The 20817-nt window shown below is 42.3% G+C and overlaps 1 protein-coding gene across 1 annotated transcript; it reads right to left on the bottom strand.

Moving 5' to 3' along the window:
• Nucleotides 1-367: 367 nt before the first annotated feature.
• Nucleotides 368-13455, bottom strand: HNRNPU (heterogeneous nuclear ribonucleoprotein U). Its single transcript, XM_028724150.2, has 14 exons — nucleotides 12593-13455; nucleotides 11741-11852; nucleotides 11574-11647; nucleotides 9674-9813; nucleotides 7997-8096; nucleotides 7149-7261; nucleotides 6658-6921; nucleotides 6383-6502; nucleotides 5619-5747; nucleotides 5120-5288; nucleotides 4423-4668; nucleotides 3642-3853; nucleotides 1891-1962; nucleotides 368-1465 (listed from the first exon to the last, which is right to left on the bottom strand). Exons 1-14 carry the CDS (start codon nucleotides 13296-13298, stop codon nucleotides 1412-1414), a joined length of 2511 nt encoding a protein of 836 aa, XP_028579983.2. The 5' UTR covers nucleotides 13299-13455; the 3' UTR covers nucleotides 368-1411.
• Between the last annotated feature and the right edge of the window lie 7362 nt (nucleotides 13456-20817).

Below are 20817 nucleotides of genomic sequence, written 5' to 3'. Positions count from 1 at the left end.
GGACCTAGCGGTCAGGGGTCCCTTTACCTTTATGAGCTTCAATTGCCACCACCATTGAGAGTTCTGTTAGCCTAAGCACCAACCCTGCAATATACAAATACTACTGTCTATTCTTCGCAAAACTAAAACATTTGTGTGCTGGTATATTGCCATCCATTTAATGAAATTCAGAAATTCCTTCCAACAAGGGACTACCGGATTCCTGATTCCAGAAGTCTTGTCAAGTGTTTTAAGTTGCTTAAGCAACTGGTTTTCTTTATTATGTGAAAGCATGCATGTGGTGCATATACATCTCACTATAATTGTGTATCCTGCCCCTCAAAGTCATTAAAGGGATTTTAGACCAATGTGGTGAGAATCCCAGAACAAGAGTAAAATGATTTTATTTTATTGCAAACAAACGGCTAAAGTTAATTTCTCCACCCACTTTCTTTAGATAAGTAAATCAGCAGGCTAAGGAGACACACCCATCTGAGAACTAACATGATTAAAAATTAGATATAAAATGGGTGAATCACAATTTCATTTACAAAATGGTGGAGTTACTACTACAAGCACACTAAATACACAGTATTTGTGGGGAAAGGGTTACAGACACACAGCTAACTTCATATAGATCCCATTAGACAACTGGATTTACAACAAGTTTGTTTAATAAGAAATGGGCAGAGCCAGCTTTTTTCAGAATCAAAATGCATAACAAATGGAAAAAGTTGATGGTGTGTACCTTCACAAGTTGAGCCTCCACAGACAAAAGCAACCAGGTTTTACATGCACTCCACCTTCACTATTTAATCTTTAGGTTTTGCTTTGCAACCCCACCCTCAACCCTTTGCCAAATTAAAAAACAAAAATACAACCTAGCTTATTGCCAAAAGACCATTCTTATTTCTCTTCCCCCTCTTCCATACCTAGAAACTGCATAGAGAGGATGGAGTGGAAGATGGAGTGTAATGAGCATTATTTACATAGTATTAGTATTCATGGGGCCACAACAAGCCTGGTTGCTAACTTTTCTGTTTTGATGACTCTCGACTGTTTCTTAGAATTTTTTTTAAGGGGGGGGGGGGAGAAGAGAAAAGAAAATCTTTAATAAGAGGACACCAGATACAAAGCAACATTTTACTTTTGTTGTGGTAAAAAAAAAGTCACATTTTACAGATAAAATGCAGAACCCTGAAATACTGACACATTCTCTTATCGTGCACAATGCTGAGGTTCTCTTAAGATTCACTTTAAAACTGCAATTAAAAATGTACAAAAAAAAAATCAAACCCACAAAGCTTCTAAAAAAGGAACCTGCAGGCACTTCCTCTTGTGGAATGTTTAAAAAGTTAGCCTACTAAAGAAAACAGTCGACTTCTTGTGAAGGTTTTGAAGAAATATGGATCAGTTCATTTTATTTGGGAATTCAATAGTATCCTTGGTGATAATGCTGACTCCATGGCTTCTGACCCCAGAATTGCTGCAAAAACCAAAACAAACACTGTTAACCATTGTCAAATATCAGCAAATTTTATTTCTACATTCCGTAGGTGGGTATGAAAAACATCTGAAGCATGCAATTGGGAGACACTTCGTAATATTTTAATCCCACTCCTATGAAGTACCGGAAAGGGTTACTTCCTGGTTTCGCCACTCACGCATGCACAGAAGCGCCAAATCGCGTCACAAGTGTGCGCAGATGCTGCGCTGCAGTTGTGGGCGTGCCTCCGTCACGGATTACGTCCGCAACCCGAGGTTCCACTATATGAAGTACAAATTACGAACAAACTACATCTTGTAATAACGTTACTCTTAAGCTATTTATATGCTCATAAAGCTTTACTTGTTAAAACATACACTTAACGTTACTTCATATTTTGCTGCAGATTGAGAAAGTTTACTTACACCCTGCTGCCACTGGTTGTAGCCCTGAGATTGATTTTTGTAGCCACGATTGTTTCCCCTTCCTCTGAAGTTCTGTAACGAAAGTCCAATAAAGTGATTTGTAGTTACTTATTAAATATTTCACCATTCATTGGCCAAAAACACATCCAGGCGGCTATCTGGAGTAAACTTCAAAAATGTTTCAGTTAATAAACTTTCAGATAAAACGACTTCAGTTGCTGTTGATCAAATATTCCTAACTATCAAGGCAACATTCTGACAAGAGACATTCATTCCAAATTCTTCTTGCTAGTCAGTATTTACCCATATGCCAATAAAGTACTGCTCCTGAACACATGCAAGTTGGGCTGAACCAGCAAATAAATGTGGTGCTGATTTTGCTATACAGTACGTATGAATTACATGGTCAGTGATCTTATGATCATCGTCTGGATGATACGCTACCTAGCAGAGGGGTGGTGCAGAGGCTTGTGAGATTGCTTGTGTGTTTTTTTTACTAAAATCTTGAGGTTTAGAGTAATTTTAAACCCAGGAATTTCACACAGGTACAGGCTCAATCCTTTCAAACAAACAAATCATGGTAATGCCACTCAAATATTTTAAATGCTAGTGTTTATGGGGTGGGGTAATTCTGCTTCAACTACTATGAGCCAGAGATTTTTACAGATCAGAGTGGATCAACCAATAGATTCTAATCTACCTTCTGCCCATTCCGTTATCCAATCACACAGAGGAATATGCTTGATAAGAAAACAGGACTTCATACAAAAAGCACAGCGGCACTGTTGCATAAATTATATATGGGATCTCTGCTAAAACCCTATGTTTCCAATACAGTGGTACCTCAAGTTTATGAACAGCCTAGCCAACGAACAGCCTAGTTATGAACACTTCAACACCGGAAATAGGTGTTCTTGTTTGCGTATTTTTTTTTTTGGAGTGTGAACGTACTCCATTCGGGGTGCACTTCCGTTTTAAGTGCCACACTTCCGTTGTCCGGCAGCGGAGAAGGGGGTCATCACGGCATTTCCCGCAGCCACAAGGGAGGGAAGCTGCGCCCGCTAGCCATATGGTTGGCGGACTCGCAACTCTCCCCCATGACTGTGGAAATGGATAAAAGCCCCACATCCAAACAATGACTGTTATCAGTGCACGGATTTTTTTTTTAAAAAAAATTAATCATCTACAATACTGGTTTTTTTTTATAATACAGTACATTGATTATTGCTTTCATTTTATGGATCAATGGTCTTGTTAAGATAGTAAAATTCATGTTAAATTGCTGATTCAGGGGTTTGTTTTCAGAAGTCTGGAATGGATTAATCCATTTTGCATTACTTTCTATGGCAAAGCACACCTTGGTTTAAGTACGCTTTGGTTTAAGAATGGACTTCCAGAATGGATTAAGTTCATAAACCAAGGTACCACTGTATGTCTTTCAGCTCCTATATATTGGTCTTGAGAGCACCTAATGCAGGACTTAAACACCGAGCATAGACCTAATCAGTTCCTTGAGACAGAAACTACTGGGAACAGCGTAAGACAAAAGTACAATTTAAAAAACTTAAGTTTCAGCACTACAGGATTGCACGTGTTATATAACTTTGAAAAAACATTGTACATCATATACTTCAGGAACAGTATCGTTATTTATTAGGATCACACTTTTAAACATGCTTTCTGTACTGGTTGCTAAGAGAGCACCAAAAGATTCAGCCAAAAATGCCATCTTCCTGACTACAGCAAATTACCTGGTTATAGTTCCCTCTGTTGGGCATTCCACCTCTGTTATAGTTTCCTCTGTTTGAGTAACCACCTCCTCCACCACCGCCACCTCTGGTCGGAAAGACAGGACCACGGGGGTATGGGTAGCCTATTGCTCCACCACTGCCACCACCTCCTCCACCTCCACGTTGGGGCATGTTACCACCTCTCCTGTTGTATCCTCCACGATTTCCAGGGACTGTGAAAAATGTTAGAATATTAATATTGACCAAATGACAGACTTTAATTTGACCCAGGGGGCTGGTGAAGAGAAGTACGAGACTATTTAGTAATAGACATTAATTTCAGCCTGTGCACAAGTTAGTTTTTTCTAGTAAAGGAGCTTTGAACTTGGAAGACAAAATTCAAATTCCATGGGGCAAGGCATCTGAAAACTGTTATAGAGTCCAAACTGAGGTTGCTTTAAGAACAGTTATGGGGAAAGATAGTGACAGCCCTCTCCCAAACCACCGAAAACTTACTCAGCCCAAGCACTGGTGATTTCATGAGGTTCTGTCCATAAACATACACCTAGCTGCTTCTTTAAAAAAATTAAGCTTCAGGATGCTTAATTACATTGGTTTTTTCCTGCTAAATCAAAGCCATGCCTGGGCCCCTCCAGCTGTATTTTTTTTTTTCAGAAATGAAGACATTGTCTCCATCCACATTGATCTATTCTCAAAGCTCTGCTCTTCTTTGGGGCAAGCAACTAAAACCTCGGGTATAAAATTAAAATATTTAAGAGGCAGTTTTAGGAGCACAGGATACCTCCTCCTCTGAAGTTGCCACGCATGTTAAATCCACCACGTCCTCTCTGTCCACCTCTGTTAAACTGGTTTTTACCACTCTTTTTGTTACTTTTCTTTGAACCAGTGTTCTGTTTTTTCTCTGGAGGGAGGGCCTTCTTGCTTTCTTCTTTGTACTGCTCCAGAAGCTTCTGGGCTTCTTCTTTTTGCAACTCTACGTAGATTATTTCATCAAAACATTCTGACACCTCTGGCAGAGTAAAATTTCCTACAAGATAGAGAGTCCTGAATATTCAGTATTTATTTCTGAAGCCATTAGAAAAAGCCAAAGTTCCCCTCCTATATAAAAGGAATACAAGACAAGTAATCATCACTTCAAGCTAGGAGCAGGATTCCTGAAAACTTGACACATTCTCCCTATTAAGTTGAACTGGGAACACACGTCTGCTATAACACGTTTAGCTTCGTTTTCTAGGGCACTTTATGCCAAGACAGCTTTGTGCATCTGCATGAAGCATATCATGACTTAAGTAGTATTAAGGGCTGCAGCAGAGGGAACACAATATAGTGTTGTCTTACAAAGTTACAGAAGTCTTCCAGTTTTTTTTAAAGAGGCATAACTGTTTTAAGGCAAGAAATTTTGAATCTTTAGGTTTTTACATTATTCCTTTAAACAGATACTCAACATCCTAGAACACAGTATAGATTATGTTCCATGCCTTTCATTTTGAGCACTGCATGCTCTGGAAGATCTTTTCCCTCCACCTCTGCCTTCTTTTGTGTTCTTTGCTTGTAGTCTTCATCTTTTGGGCAAACAACAACTGCTTTGCGCTGGAAGCCTGCAAACAGGCACATTTTTCTCCTCTGCGCAGCTGCAGACACATTTGTCTGAAAAAAATGCAGTAACTTACTACACGTAGCTGTCATTGTTAGAGCTAAGTTAAATTAGTGTGCTTAGATTTCACCTCCACATGTATAAATGCAAAGAAGTTTACAAGTAGAAGGAAGTTATGTACATGTTAGGCCGTAGAGGCTAGGATAACCATTCTCCCCCTGATTTCATGTATATTACAAACCTAAGTACAACTGCTAATATTCTAACTTTATTGCCTCAATATATATATTGTATCTCCCACTGAAGTTTAGAATCTACACCTCCCCTTAAACAAATGGCAGCTTAACTGAATTTTGTAAAACAATGAACTTTTGCCCCCATACCTGATCCAGAATAAAGTTCCGTTTCTTACGCGCAGCAATCTCAATAAACTTGCCAAGACACTGTGGTGCTCTCTGCAACAGTGTGTTGAGTTTTCCAGTATCAGCCATTTGCCGCTTAAAACCTGCAACCTATGAAAACAGAAGTTGCCCAGCATTCACTGCCATTAATGTTCTTTTCACTGGGTATTTTTAATAGCAAGAAATTGTCTGTAATTGCCAATACCATAAACATTTTAGGCAATGGTTTTGCAATACATGACTTGTTCTAAATGCTCATGAGATCAATCCTAAGAATTAAACAGGCCAACCCAATTTATCGCATCATTCAGTGCCTTGCAATGTTTAATTCAGACACTTTACTATTAATATACCATGCAAATCTCAAAACAAATGTGTCACGTAATGGCCTACAGCTAAACGAAGTTGGACTTGTTTTTATCTGGAGTTCCAATATTTCAAGCAGGATGTGTATACTTTTAGGGGAATAACAGCTTCTTCTAAGTTTCCAAATGAACAATCTAGAAAATACCCGCTCCATAGAAATAAAGCTTTTCAGTGGGCCATCAACAGCTAAAGCAGTACCCTTAAATGAGTTAAAGACATCTAAGCTTTATTACAATAGATGCATGATGGCTACAAGTTTCCAAATGAGTTACCTTAAAGTTGCGATCCTAAAAATTAAGGTAGGGAATAAGTCCCACTGAACATAGTGGGATGAACTACCCATAGAATTATGCTAAATTTGTGCAGGAGTTGGAACTTACCATCATTTTGTCCATAATAGTATTTGTTCCAAGGATATTGTACTTCCCAGGGTTCTCTGCTGCATGTTTGGTAACCCATGTAGTCTTCCCAGCACCAGGCAAGCCAATCATCATTACCACCTAATGAGTTTAGGCATAAAAAATTGAAAGCTCTTATTTTATACCCCAATTGCCCTACAGACAAGGCTTGTCATTTGTGGTACGCACATCAACTGCCTCAAGACAAATACTCAAGCTGGCATGCTTCAATGATTTCAAAATGGACCGTTACTTACTTCACATTCTTTCTTGTGCTCTGGTCCCTTGGGTCCTCTAACTCTATCTTCCAAGGGAACATTCTGGATGAAGGTGTACCCCTCTGGTATGGGGAAGTACGGCTCATCCTTCTGGCCAAAGTTAAATTCAACAGCACAGTTATGGCAGAGAACATGGGGGAAAATGGGCTTTTCAGAAAGAACTTCCTTGCTGATTTTGAAAGCAACGCCAAGTTCCTGTCCATTCTTTGAGTAAGAAAGTTCCACTTCATCACCATCAAAATTCTGTTGTACAAAAAAAAGTGTTAGCATAAATGAACTTAGGCAGGTTCATTAATTAGAAATAAATCTAGTAAGGCTTGAGTGGATGTTTAAAGGAAAATCTAAACACTTGAAAATTAAGCAAAGGTGCAATACCTAATTAAGGAAATTAAGTTGTGCATTTTGTTATAAAGCAGGTAACTGCACAGCAGCAAATAGAAACTGACATTCCAAGTAAAGGAAATACTTACAGCAAAACATCCGATCACATCATTTTCATCAAATTTCTCACCAAAGTCTTCAATCTCACAATTACATGTCTTTATTCCTTTCAAGGAGTATCCGTAAGAAAACTCTTCCTCGCCTGATAAATTTGAACAGTTGCAATTGAGACTTTCAAGTTCTGAATTACTGTATTTGTAACCCAACATTCAACCTCAAAATTTTCTATAAAAGCTGTACCATACAGATAACCCCACCCACTGCAGAATCCTAGCACTGTGGTACACTGCAAAGTGAGAATGGCTCATGTGAGAGCTCAGTAAGTAACTTTAGTTTAGAGCACAGGTCTGGTGGGAAAGTCCCATTATTTTCTTTCCAATCCAAGGAAATTAGCTGCGTAGGAGTTCAGCTTCGCACCCAACTACTCACTTCTGGCAAGCACACAATGAATTAGCCCAGATTCCTACATGTGCTGGAGCCATTTCCTTCTGTACCAGGCTCCGCAGGCGGACAGAGACATGAAATAGGTACAAAGGTGAAGAGTGCTGTTGCTAAAGGGATTTGATTCAAAGCACTATTCTTTACCCAAATATAGAGGATTTCAGGTGTGCTGACACTTCCCTTTATTCCTTTTGATGAAGTACTGAGAGGGAGCTTTCTGGAACAGATTCCATAGATCACAAGTAACTTGTAACTACCATTACTAACAAAAATAGTGGTTGTAGTTACTCTGTTTTCAAAATTAAGTTTTACCACGCATTTTCTGTCTACAGTGATTCATCATCTCCCTCTTTTAAGCACCCAGAAAAGTACTACACTCGTTCCTACAAAAAAGACTAATCACCATGACAATCTACATTTTAAGGGAAAAGCTTACCAAGCAGCATCCCACTTGTGTTCAGTGACCAGCCAACTCTCACTTCATGTATGTCAATGTCTTTTGTATACAGGTGCTTGACAGGGATTTTTTCAGTTACCTAATTTTGTAATAAAAAAACTATTAATTACAGTTATAATAAAAGCATACCTTAGCTAGCCTTGTCAATCAGGCTCCAAAATTACCAGTCTTTCATACACTTAAAAAAAAAAAGTTTCCAGCTCTTCTTATGAGCAAATTGCAGGCTAGTAAGGTCGGCGGTTCGAATCCCCGCGGCGGGGTGCACTCCCGTTGCTCGGTCCCAGCGCCTGCCAACCTAGCAGTTCGAAAGCACCCCCGGGTGCAAGTAGATACATAGGGACCGCTTACTGGCGGGAAGGTAAATGGCGTTTCCGTGTGCTGCGCTGGCTCGCCAGATGCGGCTTTGTCACGCTGGCCACGTGACCCAGAAGTGTCTCCGGACAGCGCTGGCCCCCCGGCCTCTTAAGTGAGATGGGCGCACAACCCTAGAGTCTGTCAAGACTGGCCCGTACGGGCAGGGGTACCTTTACCTTTTTAAAATACAGTGGTACCTCAGGTTAAGTACTTAATTTGTTCCGGAGGTCCATTCTTAACCTGAAACTGTTCTTAACATGAAGCACCACTTTAGCTAATGGGCCTCCCGCTGCCGCCGGAGCACGATTTCTGTTCTCATCCTGAAGCAAAGTTCTTAACCCGAGGTAATATTTCTGGGTTAGTGGAGTATGTAACCTGAAGCATATGTAACCCGAGGTACCACTGTATATTGCAAGCCAGTAACAAGTGCTCTTTGCCTCCTCAACCAACTTGCTTCACCTTGTGCACCAGGCATAAAAGTGCAGCTTGCCATGTTTCTATGCTAAACACTATGTAGTCTACCAGCTGGGAATCTAGCATTGCAACAGCAGGCTAATAATCAAGGAACAGCGTGATCCTTTCCCATGTGACCATGTTGGACAAAAAGGAAACACATACCCTGGTCCACACCCAGCACAGAGACACAGACTGTTTCAAGAGGGATCAATCATTCCATCCCTCTAGTGGCGATTCACTCCCTTACTTGGGTGAACTCCCTAGATGTCGGTGATGACCAGGTAAGCGCATTATGTTGAATGATGGTAATAAGCATACATGTAGGATCTGCTGCAAAATGCTATTATTATTGAAGAAACCATTCTGGTTTTTGTATGTAGGTTAATTGGATAATTGCTTGAGCGTGTTAAATAGCACTTTACTGCTAAATTTTCCAGGTATTCATAAAATACCTGTTATGGTCTTAGCTATTTTTATTCTGAGTTGTGTAATACTCATACTTAAATGATTCTGAGTGTGCATGCCTGTGCAGCGAAGAAAACACCTTTCATGCTATTGAGGGGCAGTATTGACGGTGGGGAATTGGCACACACCCCAGAAAAATACCCCCAGCTCTTTTAAAGGCTGAACTTGCCCACAAAATGCTGACTCTGTTAGGGAGCATATAGGTGGGAATAGACTGGGAGTATCTTGGAAATGGGCATGACTGCCCAGTTGAAATCAAGAATACGTATTTTCCATAATAAAATGTAGTTTCTCCTCTCCTCATTTAGCTTGATTTCAGCTGAAACTATAAGCATTCAGAAGCAATGTTGAACAACTGTCTTCAATACTGATCTGGCTTACCTTCATCTCAAAACAGACTTTTCCTTTAGAAACTCCATAGGATGCTCTCCCTCCAGCCCAAAGAAAGGCAAAACTTTCCATTGTCAATGAGGAAGCACTAAAACGATCTCTTGAAATTTTGAAGTGTAGATCACAGTTATCTGTCAATAAAAGAAAATCAAACGGTTGAAATCTGTTCAACTACAGTCAAACAAAAAAGTGGAGAACACTTGTAAGAATCAAGTTACATCAGTTTAGTTTAGTGCTATTCTTTGTCACAACAGGTAACTCTTGAATTAGTCAAAATTTAACTCCGTCCCCCTTTTACTTGAGGGTACTTAAGGGTTCTCAAGCAAAGTGATGAAGTTTGCTCAAGACCTAAGCTTATCATCTTATTTCACTCTGGAATCAGGATTATCTATGTTTAACTTAGCTATGATGTGTTTTCACACATACCCTATGAAGTAATCATCATTTGTCTTGGGCTAGTTTTGTGTGCAGATGCTTAAAATGTGCTCTTATCTGGTGCTCTGCCAAATCTAATTATGTTTTCTAGTATATAAAACATAAGAACCATGGGATGGTATGCAACTAAGTTTTACCCCAAGTAAACCCACTGAAATTAATTGACCTGACTTCGTAATGTTCATTAATTTCAATGGGTCTAATCAGAGTAAAACTTATTTTGATACCACTTTCCATGAATAAGCTGTAGACTGGGAAAGGATTTCAAGATGACAATGTTCAGCAAAACACAAGTTGTCTTATAATACAAATGTCTCAACACCTCAAGAGATTATTGCTTTTTATAGAGCCATTGAGTCAGACACTATTCATACAGAGATAAAAACATTGCTATAAATACTCTCAAGTGTTCTATCAAACAATACTTTCATATTATGTAAGTGAAATAGAAAGTGTAAGCCTCACTTCCAAGGGTGCAGAGGACTGCAGTTTAAGATGCAATTCTGGACATATCCAATACAGTACTAAGCTTGAACTGGACTCTGTAGAATTTACTTAAGTAAACATGCACATGATAAAGTTGTTTACTCTTACTTTTCTTATCTTATGCTGCAGCATATGAAAATTTGAAATTTTCTAAAACATCAACAATCAGCAGCTTCACTGCCCAGTACTATCACTTTTCAAACGGAGGATTAGTATCGCATAGCCACTTTGTCTTCTGGAAATACCTCCATAATCCCTCTATAAACCTGTCTGTGCAACAGTTCACTACTTTTCCATGAGCAATGCAAATGTGCCAAAATAACTGTAGACTGTCCCAGAATAACTTCTCAGAGCTTTTTAAAGTTTCATTGTTCTTAATAAAGTCATTTTGAATGTGCATGAAGCTCTAAAGTGAAAGCTTACGAAATTACCTACAACCTCAAACAATGGCTTATCATCTTGTTAGAATACACATGCCCTTAAATTATCATTTGGTAACAATTTTCAAACATATTCCTTATCAGTTTCCATTATTCTACCAATAAAACTCAAGATTGACTTGGCACTCCAAATATACCCTGCCCCCAGTCCAGACGGGAGGCAGCAAGATTGCAGCTGCAACCAACATCTGCAGACATACTAAGCAATACAAGGTGGAAAATTCCACCACTTTCCAAAAGTAGTGTTACACAATTAGCATATCTCTTATCTCCCTGTTTTTCAAATAATGGTTCCCCTTTGAAAGCATCAGTTTCTCCCTTTGTGCCTCACTTTTTGCACAGAACACTTTACACTTTTGTGTTCTCCTGATTAAATTCAAAGCTAATGCATTGAAAACTAAAATTTCAGAGAAGAGCAGGAATTGTACCTCAGGAACACAAATGACTCCCCCCCCCAATTTTTTTTTTTTAAGAATCAACAGACTGTCTTAGAAGTTTGTTTTAAACGACAAGCGTGTTTTTATACTTACAAGTATCAAGACAAACCATTGTGTCATCAAAGTGTTCATCCTCCTCTTCAACAGGTGGCTGAGGAGACTTTGCCCTGGCCAACAAAAAAAGGTCAGTCACTTGAGTTCAACAAATTGAAATTATAAAAATCTTTCATGAAAAACTTTAACAAGCCAAAGTGATTTACCTGCTGTATTTGTTTTCTTCAATATACTCAAAATACCCTCGCCCATGGTCTTCACGTGGCCGCTTAACTCCCCTTTTTTTCTCACCAGGTTTTTGCTCAGCTTTAGCTTCTCCTTCGTTTTTTTGAAGAGGGAAATAAGATACGTTAGAAACGATAAAATCAAGCAGACTTTTTTACTCTTATTAGGAAAACATCTACTCTCGCGGCGCATCTGTAACAACGCTTCCTGTAAATCTTGGAACTTTAAGTGTGCAGAAAACTAAAGGTCTGCCCCCCCCCCCGCCTGACGTTTGACCTTCCAGTTAGCGGGGAAAGTCTTCGCTCGGATCTACGATCGCGCCTAAGCGGCGGCTCTCAAAAGGCCCACCTCTTCCTCATCCTTCCCCTCCCCCCGCCACGGCCTGATTTCGGCAGGCGCGCGCGGCCTAGGCTTTGCGAAAGGGATTCCTCCGCCTCCATTGTACTCAGCGTTTGAACTCGAGCCCACAGCGCCCCACGGACGGATGTGACGCAGAACAGCACAAAACGTTCCCTCGCACGTTCCACAGCGCGCCCCAGCGGCTCCTGCGAGTCGCCCCTCCCCCCGCCTCGCGCGCCCCTTCCTCACCACGCTCGCGAAATGGCGCAAAGCTCTCCCCCCCCCCCCGCAGAGACACGCGGCGGGCCTGGCCTGGAAATCCCCAAAGGCAGGCGCGCGGGGAGGGCCTTCCCCACTTCCACCGACAGCGGTGGGGGGAAAGGCGCGGTGGCCGTGGAGATGGGGGGGAGAGGGAAAGAGAAAGATGGCGGCGGACCCTGACCTCGCTGCTGAGCTCCCAACCGCCGCCCATCCGGGTCCCACGCACTACTCACCCCCAGGACGAGCAGGCCCGCCGGGCTTCTGCTGCTGGGCGGGTGACAGCTGCTTCGCGCCGGGCTGGGCCGAGGAGGCCGGAGTCGAGGCCGAGGCCTCCGAGGCAGCAGCGCCTTTCCCGGCAGCCTCCTTGGCCGCGGCGCCGTGCTGCTGCTGCTGCTGCTGCTGGGCGCCGTGGCCGTTGGCGTTGCCGCCGCCGCCGCTGCTAGTGGTGGCTGCGGTGGCGGCGCCAGCGGCGGCCTCTTCCTCCTCGTCCTCCCCTTCCTGGAAGCCCTGGTCGTCGCCGTTCTCGTCGTCCTCCAGGTCTTCGGCCGCCTCCTCGTCTCCGGCCGTCACCCCTTCGCCGTTCTCCTCGCCCAGCTCCATGCCCTCCTCCTCCTCCTCTTCCCCGGGGCAGGCGCCGAACTCGGCCTCCTCATCGTCGTCGCACGCCGCGGCCTGGTCGGGGCCTCCTCCTCCCAGGGCCAGGTCCTCCTCCTGGGCGCCGCCGCTGCCCGGAGCGGCCTCGCCCATCTCCTCCGCGTTGCCGTTGCCGGGTTCTCCGCCGGCCAGGCCTCCCCCGCCGGCCTCCTCCTGGTCGAGCGCGGTCTGGAGCCGCTCCATGAGCTCGGCCTTGAGGCCCCTGTCGGAGAGGCGCCGCTTCTTCAGCTCCTCCTTCAGCTCCGACACCTTCAGCTTCTTCACGTTCACCGGGGAGCAGCTCATGGCGGCGGCTGCAAGGACTCGATGCGGTCTGGGCGGAGGTGGCTGGCTCTGGTGGCTGCGGCAGCTGCAGAAGAGAGACCCGCCTGGCGCCAAATCCTTTCACCGAGGCTCGCGAGGCAGGGACGGTGAGCGCGCCTCGCGGGCTCGAGCACGCAGGCGCTGTACTCAACCCGCCCCCGCCGCGCGCCCAATATATCCTCGCCCCTCCCTCGCTACCGTAACTATCAAATTTCGCGCAGCTCTTACCGTGAGCGGCCGCGGCGCAAGTAGCCCGAGGACAAAGTGGTAATATAGTTCAGTAATATTCGCGCGGCAGAACCAGTCGCGCCCCAAAGGCTGCGAAACTGCACACTTAAACATTCAAATGCAGTGCTGGATTGTATTTATTTTTCAAGAATGCAGTTTTAGGATTGGGCTGCAGGTTGGATATCAAAATGTTAACGTTCTGTGCTCTGCTCCAGGCGCATTTAAAAGTATTTTGTATTGGGCAATAGCCTCCTCTGCCCTCTGGAGAGCTAAGCCCAAGGCGGCTTCTTCCCAGGTAAGTTTCCACAGGCATACAGCTCTGAATATGCTTTGAACTGAAATTGGAAATAAAAATCATCATAAACTTTTTGCACTAGCCAAAGGCCATTGAATCATCCGAAAACATGAACAATCGCTACATATACAATAAAGCCTCTGTTAAATCTGCTTAAATTCTTTGTTACATAGGATAAGAGGTAATTCTCATACAAAATACAGTGGTACCTCGGGTTAATAACTTAATTCGTTCTGGAGGTCTTTGCTTAACCTGAAACTGTTCTTAACCTGAAGCACCACTTTATCTAATGGGGCCTTCTGCTGCTGCACCGCTGCTGCACAATTTCTGTTTTCACCCTGAAGCAAAGTTCTTAACCCGAGGTACTATTTCTGGGTTAGTGAAGTCTGTAACCTGAAGTGTATGTAACCCGAGGTACCACTGTATACAAATTAAATCTCCAGGTTCCCTTTGCTAGTTTATCAAATTATTTTGCCATAATCTTCCTAGCTGCCAACTTCCAGGGCATAGGGAGCTACTTTCTAAATTAGAGAGTTATCAGCGTCACTCAGCAGCCATTTCACCCTCTCTGCCCTGGTTAAATTAATGTCCTTCGCAAACACAGGTTTTATATAAATCAGTCCCTTGGGTCCATGGGCATAACCAAGGGGGGGGGGCAGCTGCCACCCCCAAGCAAGTAAGTCAATAAAAATACATAACTAACTGAGGTTCTGCACACACCCATAAATCCTGGCTATGCCCATGCTTGGGTTTGTGTGGGCATCGCAATAAGTAATGGCATAATGGCATAATTATATGTCCTCCATGTGTGGTTGCCCCCAAGGAGTCTTTCCTTGCAGCATATTTTACTGTACTGTCCGTCCAGAAACACTGAAGACATCGACTGGAAGCGCAGCTCTGTAAAGGTGATTCTTTACAGGGCAGACAAAAGATTTTTCAAATAACTAGCTCGAAAGTTCACAGATTTAATAAGTGGAACCCATGGTGAGCACTTAGAGAAAGTAATAAAAGTCAGGCCTCTTTCTGCATCAGACCCAAAGAGCCAACCCTCAAATGTCTCCCATCCATGTTCTCCTGTAGATGGTATTGGGTCAGGCAGTGTTGGATACCCATTTGAGAATAAAAATAGGCCCCTGAAAATTAGAAATCCATGGGAAGTTTTTCAACATCAAAATAGATAGGCCTAAGTATCATTTCAGTGCAAAGAGTTATGTGCATAACAGCATAATACGTAAACTGTGAGAACCTTTCATTACTTAATCTAAACTTGATATGCCCACATTATGCAGATCAGTGGCAGTTTACCTGGTGCCCTCTAGAAGTTGCTGGCCTACAACTCCCATGATCTCTGATCACTGAGTATGCTGGCTGGGGCTGATGGGAATTGTAATCCTGCAACATCTGGAGGCAGTCACATTGGCTACTGTGATACATGTTAACTAAGCTTTCTTTTTACTCATAAAAATATACTGTAAGAAAGAGTGAAAGAGCAAGAGATTTAACTTTTGGATATTCCAGATATAAACTTATTATGGAGGCCCTAGGGCTCTAGAACCTGATTTCTTAAAATTAATGGAATGCTTAATACAAATGATAGAAACAGGTTTCATGAGATTATTTTGAAAAGTCTATTCTCAGTTCAATTCATTGATGAATGCAAATATAGAAATATAAATAAGTTTCCTAATAGAGATGCATTAAGTTAAGAGAATCACTTTCATCGTGAGAATGTGGTTTAATTCTCATTGAAATCTTTCATGCAACTTCAGCAGACCATAGTGCCATTATATATAATAAAGCAATTAATACAGAATCATAAAATTAGAGTTGGAAGGGACCCCAAGGGCCATCTAGTCCAAGCCCTTGCAATGAAGGAATCCAGCCCACAGCTGTTCCTGGGGGAGCTCAAACCACCAACCTTCTGGTTAACAGCCAGACACAATGACCCATTGTCTTCTGAAGACTCTTTTATTTACTTTTTTGTCTATGTACCCAATAAAAGGAGCACATATAAATTGAAAATCTGGTAGGAACCTTTTCAGAAATGGCATAAAAACTTTTTAAGACAGACACATACACACTTTTCATTGCATAACTAGCATTCTATAGAGCAGTGTTTCCCAACCTTGTGCCTCCAGATGTTTTTGGCCTACAACTCCCATCATCCCTGACTAGCAAGACCAGTGGCAAGGGATGATGGGAATTGTAGGCCAAAAACAGCTGGAGGCACAAGGTTGGGAAACACTGCTATAGAGCACGCTTGGCAAACTCGCCCCTCCAATGTTTGGGACTACAACTCCCATCATCCCTAGCTAACAGGACCAGTGGTCAGGGATGATGGGAGTTGTAGTCCCAGAACATCTGGAGGGCCGAGTATGCCTATCTATGCCTGCTATAGAGGCGGACCAGGTAACTTTTTCAGCAATATGAAAGAACAATTGTAGATAAACCACTTCTGTCATTGTACACATGCTTATGTATGTGTCACGTACCATCTTTGGTCAAACCAGTTTTGCAAGCTTTAAAAAGCAACATGTGCTCTCGGAAAGCCAAAACTACAAAGAATATAGTGCCTGCTTTTTTGTTAAGCAGAAAATGTCATGTAACCCTGCACCCTTATTACTGGAAGTCCTACCTACCTACCTACCTTCCTTCCTTCCTTCCTTCCTACCTACCTACCTACCTTCCTTCCTTCCTTCCTTCCTTCCTACCTACCTACCTACCTATCCACCTATCTACCTATCTTTTGATATAAAATTAATATAAATTGTATATAACTGGTTAGTTTGTTTTAGGGTAACATTTGACCAAGGTATGTGGCTGTCTCATTGCCCCTGATCTGTAAAAGAAGATTTTGAGTTTCCCCCAATCTAAGATGTAGTCTGGGCTAGAGTTTGAAATTCTGCAGTATATCTAGTCATTTTGAGGTGGCTCACCCCTTGCCCTACCAATAAGAATAAAGGATGTGACTGACTCACTACCCACACCCAATAAGAGCAGGCCCTTGCCATGGCGTGGCGGGTTCATTCTGCTCACATGCCCATGATGTACTTTTCTCCACCTACTAGCCCCATGTGACAGCTTGTCCAATAGCAGCACATATTTTAATTTAGTTTGTAGAAGTACACTTATGGGACAACGCTATACATGTCATGGATAAGAACCCAAATAATAAGAAGTGTATGCTTCCACTTTAAACTGCCATGTGTACACAGCCCGATTTAGGAATGTGGCTTGCCTGGGTTTTTCAGATACGTAGATGGAAACTCTCCACAGCAGTATGAAAACAGTATGCTGTGAAGACTATAGTTATGTCCAATATTATGCAGGAGTGGCAGGTGATGAAAACAGAGGAAAAGCAAGTTATTTTCTTTCTAGTTTCCAATCCTTACTTAACAGTAAGCCATCACCATGACTACCACAGAGACCCTGGGGTCACAGTAAAAACACTGCATGCCACTCAATTCTATCCATACTTACTCAAATCTCATTGACCCCTGACCATTAGGTCCAGTCGCTGACAACTCTGGGGTTGCGGCACTCATCTCGCTTTATTGGCCGAGGGAGCCGGCGTACAGCTTCCGGGTCATGTGGCCAGCATAACTAAGCTGCTTCTGGCTAACCAGAACAGCGCACGGAAATGCCATTTCCCGCTGGAGTGGTACCTATTTATCTATTTGCACTTTGACATGCGTTCAAACTGCTAGGTGGGCAGGAGCAGGGACCAAGCAATGGGAGCTCACCCCATTGCGGGGATTCAAACCGCTGACCTGCTGATCAGCAAGCCCTAGGCTCTGTGGTTTAGACCACAGTGCCACCCGCTCCCTAGTAAATCTGCATAGGACTGCGGTGCTGGGTAGTAAATTTTGGGAAGGAATGAAAGTTTAAAAGGTACAAGAATTCAGGGATGTCCACTTCAATTGAATAGTGATAGGTTGATGTGAACCAAAATAAGCTTATATCTTCAAACAATGCATGATCATTTTCAAAAAATTAACATTGACTTTTGAGTAAACATGCATGGGATTGGAGTGCACATCAAAACCATTAGCCATGATCCCTAAATGGAATCTCCATCTTTATAGGAATATGTGTGTAAAAATTATTGATTTAGACCAACAATTGATTTTCAGCATCAACCAATCATATGTCTGTGTAGTTTGCATGCAGAACATGAAGAGGATGCCATTCCCAGTTACTTATTCCTAGCATTTGGTAAATAAACTGCATTCTGTTAAATTCTGGTGTTCCTTGGAAACTGATCAAGTGTTCCTTTATTCCTGCATTCCAGGGGGTTGGACTAGATGACCCTCAGGATTCCTCTCAACTCTACAGTTCTATGCTTCTATGAGAAGATCTGTAGTGAACAGTTTGTTTACACACCACTACTGATCTAAAATCTGGATTTGTAGGGAGTGTTGAGTGTGTTTTAGGGTAAGATTACCAGATTTTTTTTCAATGAATCCGGGGACACTTTTCAACTTCAATGGATTTTGTATGGGGACTGATTTCTAAATCCGGGGACTGTCCCCGGGAAACGGGGACATCTGGTAACCTTATTTTAGGGTGCACTTCCAATGAAAAATTGGGAGATTTTGTAAGGCACATGATTCATTGGTAGACAAGAAAATCAGTCAAAGTCTGCTGTGTTTAGATCATAAAGTATTGTAGTTAGTTGCCAAATTGTTTTGCATATCCAGGAGTCCATCAGCTGGAGGAAAAAAGAGCCAGGCATGGGAAAGATGCTGGAAAAAGACTGCAACAGTTGAAGGCTGCAGCCATAGATGAAGAAGCACTCCTTTTAGCAGAAATACAGAAACAGTAGCCCTCCAGAGGTTGGAGTCAGCATAGCAAACAGACAAGGATGATGCATAACAAAAAAAATTCCTTCCAGTAGCACCTTAAAGACCAACTAAGTTAGTTCTTGGTATTAGCTTTCGTGTGCATGCACACTTCTTCAGATACACTGAAACAGAAGTTGCCAGATCCTTCTATATAGTGAGAATGATGCATGTTATGTATTGAAGTTCTCACCCTGGCCACCAGTGGTATTGTGTATATAGTTTTCACTCAGGTCCACGTCAGTTACTTTAGGCGGGAAACCCTGGGTTGTTGTTGCTACAATGTTGACAGCCGGCTGCCTGTAAAAGCAGGCCGGCTGAGCTGTTTGCTGTTCAGTTCAGTTCTGGCCTGTGAACAAACAAGAGCTGTTTGAAGAATCACTGTGTTGTCTGATATGTTCATCCACAACTTAACACCCACAACTTAACAATGCAGTAAAGTGATATGTAGAGGGTCACAGGTTCCCAAATCACATTTTATATACTAGCCTATGTGTACTCACGAAAGATAAAGTACAGGTGAAATACAAATGTGGAAGCCCATGCTGGAAGGAAATGATTTGAAAGGGAACCATCCACAAGCAGGAGCAATGTTTGCAGAGAAATCCTTTGTAGGCTTCTTGGTCTCATTTGAACCAACACAGCCCAATGTTAGAATGTTGGACCATGCATTCCTCCTCACCACTATGAGCTGAATAAAGACCATGAAATTTAAAAAAAAATGAAGAAGAAGAAGGTTGGACCACGACAAAGGGGACTAAAAGTTCAAATCCCAACTCAGTCATGAAACTTAGTGAGTTGTCCTGGGCCATTTACATAAAATGGGGGAGGGCGGCATGTGCATCACCTTGAAGAAAAAGCAGGATGTGAATGTAATTAGAGCAACAGAGAGGGAGAGGTCTTCCAGTGGCAGCAAACAGGAAGCCCACAGCTTACAGGTGAAAAATAGAGGAATCCAACTCTTAGTATTTGAAGTCTTTACCAGTATAAGTACCTAGGATGATGGACAGAAATGAGGGTTATACGGAAAAGCTTTGCTAATCTAATAGGATACAGCCTCAGATTTGACCAGCCTTACAACCACAGTTTGGACCATAGTGCTAAGCAGATACTGTTCCAATAAGTGAGCAGCAAAAGAAATAAAAAGAAAGAAAGAATAAGAATTTGATCAGAATGTCCATTTGATATTAATGGGAAATGTTTCTCCAGACCCTTTGCTAAGCAGCAGGAATCTCTACAGACCTGGGATTTTACTCAGCTTTAGGACAAAGAGAAGCACAGCTCAAGAGGGATTAAATTTTATGATTAATTAGGAAAGATAATATCTTCTAAAAGGTTCTATCTGCTATAGTCTTCTATTTATTTAGATGTGCTACTGGAAGAGATGAATAGTACAAAGCAGAATTGTCTCAAGCATGCCAAATCATCTAAAATGTGGAAGAGGGAGCTGGATGGGAGCGGTGGCAGCTTGGTGAAGAAAAACTTTATAACTTGTTTGTGAGGACTATGAAGCTGCAAGCCTGAAAGGAATGTTATCTTCATGCAAAACAGCATGTACCTGGAAGGGGGACAATGCCTCTGGATAAAGAGGCAAGCATCACCTTTTGTCCTGCTAATATAGAAAGTCTGACTGAAGGGAAACCATTTATTGGTGATGGGGAAATACCTTTGTAATACGTGGATTACTTACCCAGTGAATGCTCTTGTGTGCTTCATTCTTAAATCTTTAAATTTAATTGTAAATCTTTTTAGGAGTCTTTTCCTTAGGAAAATTGGAGCCAGTCATTTTGGCTATCATAGCAACTTATTTCAGCATAGTTGCAAATGTTTTCTGTGAGGGCAAACTGCTGTGAATTTGACTGGCCTGATCACTGAATAGCCAGCATCTTTGACAAAAGAGTCCTAATGTTTCTTAATGACTGTGGATATTTCCTGAATGGGCAATTCATCTGAATGAATGAGGCACAGACCTGTGCCCTGGAGAGAAGGGTATGAGAAACAGCAGTTTTGCATTTGAAATAGGCAAAGAAAGAAAGTGAGCTGAGATCTAGATGAAAAATAAGCTCTCTAGTAACACAAGGGGTGCAGCATTCCCCATCACTGTTTTGAGTCTGGGCACAATCTTACAACCTGTTTA

This window comes from Podarcis muralis, chromosome 3, assembly GCF_964188315.1.
Source record: "Podarcis muralis chromosome 3, rPodMur119.hap1.1, whole genome shotgun sequence".
NCBI classification, from domain to species: domain Eukaryota; kingdom Metazoa; phylum Chordata; class Lepidosauria; order Squamata; family Lacertidae; genus Podarcis; species Podarcis muralis.
The sequence above is the reverse complement of the archived record's forward strand: the minus strand, read 5'-3'. Positions and strand labels throughout refer to the sequence as shown.